Source organism: Mya arenaria, chromosome 5, assembly GCF_026914265.1.
Source record: "Mya arenaria isolate MELC-2E11 chromosome 5, ASM2691426v1".
Classification (NCBI taxonomy): Eukaryota; Metazoa; Mollusca; class Bivalvia; order Myida; family Myidae; genus Mya; species Mya arenaria.
In genome coordinates this window covers 35274710-35287529 of record NC_069126.1, presented here as the reverse complement: position 1 = coordinate 35287529, position 12820 = coordinate 35274710, and the positions used below count along the sequence as shown (strand labels likewise).

The 12820-nt window shown below is 35.0% G+C and overlaps 1 protein-coding gene across 2 annotated transcripts in view; it reads right to left on the bottom strand.

Moving 5' to 3' along the window:
• Positions 1-1662: 1662 nt before the first annotated feature.
• LOC128235154 (dynein axonemal assembly factor 8-like) overlaps positions 1663-12820 on the bottom strand; it is a 29552-nt gene continuing 18394 nt past the window's right edge. For both annotated transcript variants that reach the window (XM_052949895.1, XM_052949896.1), the window contains exons 17-29: positions 12300-12406; positions 11427-11559; positions 10755-10934; positions 10263-10512; positions 9715-9949; positions 8637-8832; positions 7927-8021; positions 7284-7374; positions 6670-6787; positions 6065-6155; positions 5221-5306; positions 4847-4943; positions 1663-4074 (exon numbers count right to left, since the gene is read on the bottom strand). In XM_052949895.1, coding sequence (XP_052805855.1) covers positions 3994-4074; positions 4847-4943; positions 5221-5306; positions 6065-6155; positions 6670-6787; positions 7284-7374; positions 7927-8021; positions 8637-8832; positions 9715-9949; positions 10263-10512; positions 10755-10934; positions 11427-11559; positions 12300-12406 — 1760 coding nt within the window. In that variant the 3' untranslated portion in view covers positions 1663-3993. The remainder of the gene's footprint in view (positions 4075-4846; positions 4944-5220; positions 5307-6064; positions 6156-6669; positions 6788-7283; positions 7375-7926; positions 8022-8636; positions 8833-9714; positions 9950-10262; positions 10513-10754; positions 10935-11426; positions 11560-12299; positions 12407-12820) is intronic.

Below are 12820 nucleotides of genomic sequence, written 5' to 3'. Positions count from 1 at the left end.
TAAAATCCGGTCTCATCCGGTCTCATCATTCCCGGTTTTCATATCTTATGGCCCCAGGCAACGGATTGTGTTGCCGATGTTTGTTACTCTAATTTGACAATCTTATTTGTTTTTATATGTAACAAAATGGTTATATGTTATCATCGTATTATTTCTAAACTTTATTAGAGCCTTGGAATTACAACTAATTATTCTATAAAATTGCCTTGTTAATAAACAACAATATATTTAGTGTATGAACCGAACAGTAAATAGCCATGCGTGTGTAATAAAACTGCTAATCCGTTTATCATGCCCTTAACGAGGGACATTCGCTAATCTCTGACACGCGTTGTATAACGCATTCACACCTTTGATGGTATGACATTATTGTGTATTGTCATAAACCTGTTATGAAGAGTTCCTTAAAAAAAAATAAAAAATAATAAACTTCTGAAATATTCGGAAGGCTATTTTACAAATGAAATATAACTTACAAGATACAAGAAACTTTATTTAAGTCGTCATTATCGGTGAAACTACGATGCTCCTAATTTATAAAAAGTAACAAATCTCAGCTTATAAAGTTCCACGAGTTCTACAACAACCAAATGTACATACCAGTGGTGTCTTTGCAATTGCTAATGCTGCGGATTTTTTTTAAGAAAGGCTGTGTAAATACAAATGTCAATTTCGTTGTAGGTGAAATGAGGGAACATCTAGTCAGCTGTCTAGAAAATAAAAAAAAATACCGTTTTATAAAGAAAATGAAAAGTCGCGATCCCTAAGACTTTCAAATTAAAAACATTCTGTTCATGTGAAATGCCAGAATTCGTCGATAGTTTAGTTATTTGCGAAAATAGAACATGCAGGAAAAGATTCCACATGAAATGGGTCGGCATAAAAAAATAGATCAGTTGGCAGAAATACATAAGACAACTGGTCGTGGCAGTGCATCTGCTGCAACAAAATCAATAGTTAAACTGAAGTACTGAGTTAACTTACAAATTTGATTTACATGTAGTCATGCATTGTTTCTTTTTGTATTACTATTATCAATAGTATACTTATAACTGAATTTAATATGAAAACAAACACACACAATGTGTGTGTTATTCATGACATTAATTTCAGTACATGTGCATATTTTATGATTTTATCTTTGCCGTAATTTTTTATTTGTTTTATTGATATAAAATATGAAATAAATGGTACATAATTATCATCAAATATCTTACGTTTTAATCAACTGTCATCTTTTGTAATCCTATCCCTAATCCCCGCGGTCATTAACACATTCTCGATCACGCCCGATAGCTACTATAAAATTTGGAAAACAGAGACCGGGACCGGGACCGGGAAATAGTATCGCCCGGGTTTTCCATTTAGGTTACATTAAACTATACAGCCCGCAGGGCCAATTCTATGCAGCGGTTACCTCCCTTAAACAATAATCAGACCAAGCGATTGTATATACTTATTTTAATATAAAATACCTAAAAAAATATTTTTCCTTTAATCTATTCACTTTTGGTGTAGTTTAATAGCTTCTATGGCTTCTTTTCCACAAATACAAGACCAGTTGAAATAAGTAAGACACAGCCATGTAATGGTCCTATAAATTGTGGTCATGTGTACAATACTGTTTATGTACTTTTGAACACTAAATCCAAACAACACATCTGAAATAAATAAAACTTTATTTGCCAAAAATACTGAAGCAGATTCATAATGGAATGACCTTTAATGTGTATCACAGAACAGTAGTACAGTCATAGTAACGTTAAACTGACAATTAACATGCAATGTTCTCTGACAAATTACAAGTCTTAGAAAACAGCCAAACAATAAATACTTAATATATTTGCCAAATTTAAGTTTAAAATCAATATCTATTTTCATCAGTATGAACATTCCAGCACCAACTTTAAGATTTACGAAGAACATGTCTAGGACTTCCAAGTTGGTGCCATGTGTTTATATAACATTTTATAATTAATGAAGTAGGAATCAAATATAAAATAAATTCCAAATCATTCATCTTGGCATTATGGGTGGGCTAAACACATTTGACCAAATATAAATGTTACATTTGTTTCTTTATGCTTTCAAAAACCCCACTATCCCTAACATAAAGTACTGTTATCTTTTTTAAAGTGTATAATTTAACAGTGGCGTTATAACTCATCATTTAACAAGTGTCAACAAATAAACAAATTTTAACAGCAACACAGATACATTTCAGTTTAACAAGGCACAGGCTGTCACAAACAATTCTGAATGTATAGAACACAGTTTAATTTACATACAAGTGACATGTACACATACAATTATAAATTTGAATAACTTGGACTCGTTCTAATTTAAATCTGTTTATTCTAATAGTCCTTCATTTCTATATTTGTAATTTTACAGTTTATTGTTAAAAACCTTGTTTAAGATCACTTATCATATACAGCACAAGAAAAATAAAATATGAACGGCATATTTTTCCGTGATACTTCATATACCATGGGAAAATTGACCGCCAAAATCTTGTTTTAATGAATATGCATGAGGCAGGGGATATAACTCTTCTTCCAATGAACTCTCAGTTACAACTAAATACTCTCAAATTACCCTGTACTGTCAGTTGTCTCCATGGGCGAGTGGTCTAAGTGGCTTGTTTACAATTTGTAGGGATGATCACTGATCTGGCAAGCTGAGTAAAATTCCAGCTATCGCCAGAATAATTTTTGCAGTGTCAGTGCATACTTCTGTATTGGTTCCATGCTGAAGAAATGCACCTGCCTGATTAGTTATTCATAATTAAGAGATTTTCCTTGCCAATTGCTCACAGTACACAACAAAGCATAGAGCAGTAGTTTACCCCGGGTACCAGATGATGTAAATACTAGTACACTATACATTATCAATTTTATGTGTAATTATTCAAACTTTAATTAACCGAGCTACATGAATAATATTGATGAAAAAAATATACCTATTCAAAAATAATCGATATCTGCCGACAACTAATACCAATGATACATTTTTTGTATATCAACAATAACTTGACATGTCATAATGGGTTGCATGGATTCTAAAAATATACCAATAAAATTAGGGACAGACAGACTCATTGTTGTTTGGCTCCTATTAAAAACTGCATAGTGCAAAACACAACAAAGCAAAATATTGCCTTAAAGATTACATCAGCAGCAGCATTTGTGGATGGAATGTTTAAAACCATCAATTACAAATCAATAATCAAGTTTTCATTATCATCTTTTTCACAAAATAAATAAAATTTAATATAACTTTGATATGAGCAAAGCTGGGATTAAACGCAAGGTGTATGTTCCTCAGTGTAAAAACAGAAGGAAATACGCCCTCCTTGTGCTAAGCCAACAATTTTTGGACGGAATGTTGAAATCAATAATCAATTTCACTTTTTTAAGAACCGCTTTTAACAATATAAAATTGCATAAATATATAAATAAATATTATTCAACAGAAATGTTTGTAAAAATACATGTAAATATGTATGCAGTTATTTTAGGACGGAATGCAAGATCACAACACTAATTAACTTTTGAGATTAGTATAATGCTTACTGTAGGAAAACACAGAAGAATCTCAAATCAAAGAAAAAAGAAGCTACAACTTATTTATACAGGTCGTATGAACACAGTATGCAAGTATATGCAGAACATTTGAGAACAAATAATGAAATAATTATATTCCACAGCAAAATAAATAGGTAAGGAAACATGACCCACAAAGTTCAAACATGTTTGACAATACTCAAAGCTCACTTCAATATTTCATGTACATGAAAATGTAAGAAATATTTAAACAGGTCAGTTCATCAAGAACATGCATGCATCTTAAACATACATGTTTAGTATTCTTTCACACAGAATATTTCACCGCAAAAGTACATGGTACATGGTACTGAGATTTTACAAATATTCACAAAATTAATTTAACATGTTAAAAACAAGAAGTTTGAGCTAATCCAGGGAAAAATGTTCAAATTTCTTTGATGGATACAATCTGAGCTTGACTATCTGGAATCAGCTTGTTGAAGAAAAATCTCAAAGCATTGCTTGCCTGAAATATACAAATAACAACATATGGCATGGATTCAATGAAAGCAATTGGCAACAGCCTTGTGTTTTCGATTTAGCACTGTTTGATATCTGTAAAAGGAATAATTCCATGAAGGAAAAACATGTATGTTTACCACTAAAAAAATCTTATATAAAACTATTTTTTGTAAAAATGGCCATATTCTCCTTATTAAAACTAAAAAATTAAGTATTTGATTCCTAACATTTACTAATACTTTTTTCGTTCAAAATTCATACTAGCAATAGTAAGGGCTACTCCATTTCAACATACAACCACTCCTGGGGCGGTATTCATAAAACAGCTTAAATAAGTCATTTCTTAACTTAAGTCTATTTCCTAAAATTTTGAAGTCAAATTAAAGGAAAAGTCTTTTTTACATAGAGCTATGCATTTTGAATCAAAATCAATGAGAATAAATTATTTCAGATGCTATGAAGCAATTATATCATATGATAAGTGATATACTAAACTGAAGAAAATTACTTAAGCTAGGAAATGACGTGAAAGATGTTTTACTGATACAGGCCCTGGTAGGCAAAATAGAGAGGGAATAAAAAAAGATATCCTGAAGGGCAAGTTCTTGTTCGTTTTTTGCTCTTTAAAGTTAAACCAACTTTTAAAGGGGGACAGTCCAATTTTAAATTTTGCTTTACATGTGTAGATTGTATGTTTGCATCAAAAAGCAACCAGCTAGTCTTAGGCTACAAGTACTTTTGTAATAACCATTGCGCAGTCCTATACATGTATATACCTGCTTGATGTCAGTTGGTCGAAGAATGAGGCGTCCATATTTGTGCAGAATTGTGTCAGTCACTGAGCGACCCTGGCAGCTTTCAGTGCTAAATGTCCTGTAAGGGAAACAATCCAGTCAGATTTCTGCAACAGTCAATAATGCAATGCACTTTTGATTAATGTTATTCATTAATTAGGCAGAAGAGTGGTCTAGTGGTATAGGTGTCAGCCTTTCAATCAAGTGGTTTAGAATTCGAACCCACACATGGGGCGATTTCTTTGGCCTCTCAAACTGGTCAAACTGTGGATAAGAATACACTAACATCTTATTTGTGACAATAAGTCTTTATATTTATACTGATTTAACCAGATGTACCGTAATAATATACTCACTGGCTTAGTATGCTGTCAAAGGCAAGCACGGCGTTGTCTCTCTGCAGAGCCAGGATGATGCAGGGGCCAGACAGCAACAGGGGAACCTGAAATGCATGCAATTATGGTTGCTTTTGATATTCAACCCTGAGTGACGAAAGGACTTATTTTTGTACTTATTGCAGTTGCACGAATCTGTTGGGGTTGAGAACCTGGTCAACCAACTTGCGTAGACTCCTTAGTATCATAAGTAGACCTATGCATTTTTCAATGATACAGGTGTTATTCTTTTGTCACACTTTTCCTTTTAAGTTATGGGTAATTGTTTGTTTCAGTGCAAGATGTTAAAATATTGAGCATCAAAATTTATAGCTCATAAGTGATAGCAAAAATGCACTAACACAGAATAAAACAAGTTTTCCTTTTACTATATGCCCCAAAGTGGTATTAAAAGACATTTAATTGTAATTTATTAGAAAATTGTGCAAATCTGTATGCGCCGATAATTTCATTTACACTTCAGAAATAACTTATTGATATTGAGTCTCAGCTCTGTGCACACGGATGTTTGATGTTGGATAACAATTTACAGGCTAAAATTTCAAAACAGTGAAAAATATCAAATCAGACTTCACTGTTTGAAACAGCTTAACACTTCTAATATAATGTCAACTTAATACTTCCAATTAAGTGAGCGTAACCCTGTACTGTATTAGTACCTGTTGGAAGCTGCCAGTCTGAAGCACACACAGTAAGTGTTCAGCTTGTTCTCGTGTGAACCCAACCTACCAATGACCCTTGCAACCCCAAACCCCCCACCCCCAACCTCCCATGATAGCCCTGCCCCTACTGTTTCAAACAGTACCTGTTGGAAGCTGCCAGTCTCTAGCACACACAGTAAGTGTTCAGCCTGTTCTCGGGTGAGCCACGCCATACGACCACCAACAAACTCAAACCTGGAACACCAAAAATCAGTAAAAGGTTAATTAATTTCTATACCAAATTTAAGTAACTTCAGAAGGGAATACTTGTTAAAATCATACCTTTAGCAGACCTTAAAGATTAATTCAAGTTTTATAACCTGATACTAAGTGAAATCTTTCAGTATGTATTTTTCCACCAGTTAGCCAAATAAGGCTCTTGAATGAACAGCCGAATTGACCTTACAACTTGGCTGTAGAAATTGCAACAAGATAAAATTCAGATTTTGAACAAGTCCGGAAAATAACTGAACACTTAGAGGGCTTGTGTTGACCACTGATTCTCACTACATGTAAATCAACATAATGTTTATCAAGCTTGTGTTGCCTTCAACAACTGATTCTTACTACAGTAAAACTGCGGTCGTTCGAAGCGGTCGTTCGAGAACCGGCGTTCCTTCGAGGTCGGAGCTTGGTCCAGAAGCGATCGCAGTTTTACTGTACATCTAAATCACATCATGCGTAAGATGTAAATATAACTTGAACCTACCCCTGGTGAACAAGCCCCTCGATCACGTCAACATAGCCGAAGTGTGCACCAAACTTCTTCAGTAAAAGTGACGTCAGGACGATGCACGTTGTCTGGCTTAACAGTTCATGGGGGGCATCTGAACACATAACAAAATAAGATTCCTGTATAACTTCCATGATTTCAATTTTCAATGTTTTTTGGTAAAATAATAATAATAACTGCAAAAAAAGTTTAGACAGTTTTTTCTTTGTGTGTTTGTACATATATCGAAGAAATACAATATCAAAAATATATCACGAATATAACATCAAGTTAGCCTAACAATTATGGGGAATCAATTATGAAACTAACTATCTGAACCTTAATAAGATCTGAAGCATGCTGGTATAATAAGTTACGGTATCTAATAATTATTTTACTCAGGTTTCTGCCAAAGTCACACACTTGTGCCATTAGTGCTATAAAATTTCAAATGGCACATCAAAATTCCTTTAAAGGGCCAATTGGTGCAACCATTTTCCAAAGATGAACCTGTTTTTAAGTATCATTTTCCATCAGGCCCTTTGTTTTTTCCGAATCCTTGGCAGAAAAAAGTTTAACTAACTGCCACATAAAAAAGCATAAGTTGTTACCATGAGGTAGGTCAGGGTTGTGGGTAAAGATGATGTCTCTGCAACTAGAATACTGTATCTCAATATCCATGTCATAGGCAGGGCACTGGATCTGTAATCAGAGCATCATGTTAGTTGAACCGTTAGCTGAGTAAGCACATTCACTTTCATCTATGGATTTCAAGTTTGATTCCCACCCTAAGCGCATGTGAGTTTGGTTTTTGGTCACCAAGCTGGACAATTGAGTAACCTTCCGGTTCTCAAGTTTCCCCCACATCGAAACACCACACTCTTGCGCAGCATCGTCCCAACAAGGGTGATAAATATAATGTCGTTATAACTTGTTTGACAAGTGTTGTAAAATAAATAAGTTTAAATCATTATGTTATTTACTGATTTTCAATTCTTCAACACCAAAGATTTTATATAAGCTCTCTGTTAGGATTTTTATAAACTAAGCTTAAACAAACTTGATGGAAAAATGATGCATACTAGTAAATGTATTACCGTACATTGAGCCATTTAATCCAGTCAAATTATCTCTTTACAAAGTTTCTGTAAGAATTTGCCACTGTTTTCTTTTTGCTTTTTTTCTGCAGTTATCTACAATATTTAATAAGGTAGCTAACATTAATGAAAACAAAATATTGCTCAATGGTCTTACTATTTCTTGTTGTGAGATTTCAGATTCCTCGCAGCAGAGACCTTCTGGAAAGAAACACCTTAGGTCATCCAAAGCTCCCTGGTATGTCCCAGATGCTGCAAAAAAACATAAAATAGTTAATCATGCTGGCAATAATAATGACTCTAAGTGAGTTATTTGACTTTGCCAATTAAGATTCAGGGGCAGGTAACCCATGTTTACTCTCCATTGCATTGATACAAACTATCTGCCATATTCAAAATTTTAGTCAAATCTTGGTATTTAACAAGCAAATGGCAGCTCACTCTGCATGGTCCTTTGTCGTAGATTTCATTAATCAATTGGATTATCAATTTATGTGACCATGTGCTATCTTAGATTTATGAAATATTTGTAAATGGGATGGCTGAATGACAACTAGCATCATGTTAATTATTTAACATAAATTTTAATTATAATTCCTATGCAGAACTATATTTTCACTGTTACTGTATAATCAAAGCTGCCGGACTTGTCATCGGATAAAATTAATTTCTCCTGACAGCTTCATTGAACACCGCACATTTTTTTTTTTAAATATGCAACTTTACAAGAAATCAACCATGTCCTGTAAATCTGCTCCAATAGATGCTAGTGACCAGTAAATAACCACGAATTCATCTTAGCTCATCATAATTATGATATAGTTCCATTGTTCAATTGCAGCAGTCAATTCTACAAACAATCTTTACCATATATGCCATTGGTGACTAAATCTCCACCAAACACACCCCGCCAGTAGAACTGTGACAGCCGTCTGGCGCTCTGTGGATCCTCGGGACCCAGTAGATCTAGCAGTTTCTTCACAGCATTCTCTCGCTCTACACAGAGTGACAGGCTGGGACCAGAGATTAGGTGCTTAAGGTGTCGTGCCCTCTCATCTGCTTCCTGAATTTAAATTACCAGAACAATGTAAGAACCTCTATACGTAAGACAACTCTTGTCGTACAGCGCATAAGGATGGGAGTAGGCTAGAGGTATAAGTGTCCGCCTCTTATCAAACAGGTTATCGGAGCTGTCCACACCAGGGGAACGTTCTCATTGCCTCGTAAAATTGATTTAAGTATCAGTTTCTACCAAATAAATGACTCAAGCCTGACTCTATAAGCTATAAGCTTTCATGATCACCAAGCTCAATAAACTACATGTAGTATAGACTAAACAACATTATCCTTATTGGTTCTCAAACTGTTAACTCAGCTTTTCCCATAATAATTATATCGCAATAAGATTACGACATGTATCAACAATGAAAATACCATTCTCAACTTATTCCAGGAAAATGACCCTAAACAAAGTCTGTAAAGCTAAACTGCATGTGTGTGTATGTATAACGGTTATGCTTGTTTTTCAAGTATGATTACTATCAATTTTGTTTTCACAAAAGTACAATTACATACAAGTATGATTACATACATGTATGATTACACATTAGATTACACACATGTATGGTTGCTGGCACACATATAAGTTTACCTACAACACATGTTTGACGGATCGGTGAAAAAATGAACCCAAGGAGGCGGGTAAATGTTGTTCTGTATACCCCAAAATAGGATATATTGTACCTTAACAGCTTTAAAGTATCTCATGCTCTAAACTGGTACAGTCTATAGTCACTTAGATTCAGAAATCACATTAAACTGACAACAGTTCCTTTCCGCGAAAACCAATATGGAAATTTCATGAAACTTGAAACCACAAAGAATCATTCCTGTTTGTTTATAATATCAATTTTGAAATCCAAAACATTTCCAATGCAAAACCAACCTTCACACATCCTGGTATAACCCTAGTGGCCTGTCCTTCTGTCAACACCTGCAGCTTCAGTCCAACTATCTTGAACCCTTCTTGAGCCAGTTTCTTGAGGATCTTGGTAAAGTGTTTGTGGAAAGCCCGCGGTTTTATCACAAGGAAGGTTGGAAACGGCCTCGGACCAGATTGCATCAGCTCAAATATGGACTCTTCCAATGGATATGTGGGCTCTTCTTTATTGGATTTTGTGCTGTAAGGAATACATATAACTGTGATCTAACTGTTAATAATTGAGGAGAATCTCTCTTCAATATTTTTTTTTTAGTTTCATTTTAAATCAAGCCTTTAGACTTAAAATGAAATAATTAAGCAGACGTTATTAGCAATTTAGCATACAAAGCATTATGTTATCACAAAATTTCATAAGATTACAAAATATTTAAGTACAGACTAAACCACTTCAAGTCTTACATTTCATTTTCATTGTTAATATGCAGATGTGTTTAAGCATACTTGAATGGTATATCATGTTTGAGATATAGTTACTGAATAACAAGCCTCACCTATGCACTTCATGCCTTGAGCGGAAATGTGGGATATATGGCAGCATTGGGCGAGCAAAGGGGTCTGAGAAAAGCTCCTTCTCTGTGAAGAACTGCCTTATGTACGTGTAAGCCTCCTCTGCTGTGCGGGCGTGGATCATCTCCATGTCACATTTTGCCCCTGGGGCCAGCAACGAGGGGCGGGGTGGGACCACACTCTCCAGCTTCCTGAATGCATCCACCCCTCGCACGGCCAGCACAAGGACAGGCTCTGAAAACACAACATACAAAGATGTGAAATTATATGTGGGGTTTTCTATTCTATAATGTCTATAAATCAAATGCTTTCACAAATCGATATTGAGAATATAACTACTCAAGCCAGTGAATAATTGAAAACAATCAAGAAAACACATTGTTGGCATGTCTGTTAAAAACCTCAATCTTCTACTATACTCTAATCTACTCTACTCTACTAGTTTTGACTCCAAACAAATTTAATCTCTTTCTTACCATTAGCGAGCTTGTGAAGACTGTTTCTCCACAGTTTATCACCGACCTCATACGGTGTGACTTCCTTTGCCTGTGATGTAGAGAGGCCCGCGAGCCACTTCATCCCTAATAGCTCCAGACCATCGGGAAATGGCAGGGATGCCGGCTGGCGACTGTAGGGAACCATGCCCAGCAACCGACCTACAAAATCACACATAAAAATATAACGCATGTTAATGAGTGACATGTTGCTTGTCCTTTTACACAAGAATCAATGTTACAGGAATGTGACAAATTCCCCCGATTTTTGTTTTGGCCTTGTAAGGCTAAGCAAAATGACCTCAACATGTGAACTTGACCTTTCAAGCAACAACATAAATGCTATGCACGACACACCTTCCCATACCGCTACACTGCTGAGTCCTGTTTAATATACAAATGTGTTCTCTGCTGAACTAATCATTGATGAATAATCAAATATCTTAAGAACTTTTGTTAAATATTTATTGAGTGACACAATTTAAATTGAAAGTTTTACTTGCAAAATCATAAACACTTTGACTAAAATGACCATAAAAGCTTTTGTTTTTTTAATGGAGGGTAAAACTAGGCAGATACATTAATTTGAAAGAGTTATCGTACGATAAGTGCATTGATAAGATGGCCCCAGTAAGCATCAAAAATAATACTCACCAAGTAGTAAGCCAGAAGACTTAAGAATGGTATGACCAAGCAGCAGTAGGGCGGTGACTTGTTCCAACTCTGGGTTTGTGTACAGCTGGGGCACCACGTAGCTAGGGTTGATCTGGACCTCAGGGTCAAAACACTGGAATGTTCCAATATATTTATACATGTAGGAATTATTGACTGTGGGAACTATGAGAATTAATGCAGCAATGTGTTCCAACTCTTGGATTGGATATGGGTGGGACATCATGTAGCTAGGATTGACTGTCCGACAGTGATTAAAAACAGCCTCAAGTCTGAGTTCAGACTCAACTGAACACTAAAAATTGTAAATATTCATTTCATTGTAACTGTCCTACTATCAAAGTATTGAACAGTGAGCTTTGCTATATGATATTACTATTTCAATGGTTTACTAATATTTACATATTAAGATGATTTTAATTTTGTTACTAGATGAAAATGCTTTTCTGAGACTTAGTCTGAACTAAGACTTGAGACTGTTCGTTAGCATGACCCCTGGGCCAGTAGACATGGCTAATTTTAATTTTAAGTTCAATCTAAAATGCTTATTGAATATGGCCCCTGGATATCAGGGTCAAAACACTGGAATGTTATACATACTATATGGAATTTTAAAGAGACAGTTATAACATAGCTTGTAACTTCTATATTTACAATATATTTAGACTTGTAAGATGCCAACAAAACAAAGTAATCATTTTCTTTTATCAGTAAATGGAAAGGCAAACAAGAATCACAAACTATGAGTAGAAGTTGCTGAAGTCTCCTGGAAGTTCATGGGAAGAGTATCGCGTGGCATGGAACATGTCGGCAGACTCCAAAGAAGAAAAGCCGAATTATTTAATATGGTCTTACCTTACTAAAGTCTCCCCCAAGGTTTGTAAGAAGAGTATCAGAGAATCTAGCAGCATGGAACATGTGCGCGGACTCCAGAGGGAACCCCTCACGCTGCTGTAGCTTACCTAGAGAAAGTTAAGAAAAGTGAAAACCATTGTAGGAAAATAGTAAATAGAAAGAATACCGTAGCTGGATTTTAGCATATTAAATTCATATCACATACACATAAAGCTCACATACATTTATACTAAGATATAGTTGATCTAAATAATACCAGCAGTGGTCAAAATTAGCACAAGCCCGCAAGTCCTGCACTGATAAAATGTCTTCCGGGCTTGCTCAAATTCTGAATTTAATATAGCAGGGCTTGTTCAAAAATATGATTCCATGCAATAGTTTAAGAATTCGGGCTTGTTCATCTGAAAGTCTAATTTCAATGACTGTACAAGTACCCTAAATATGACTGAAATGTAGATGAAATAAGAAAACCAGCACTAAATTGTGTAAAACAGCTTAATTCTTTGGTTTGGTTTGATTAG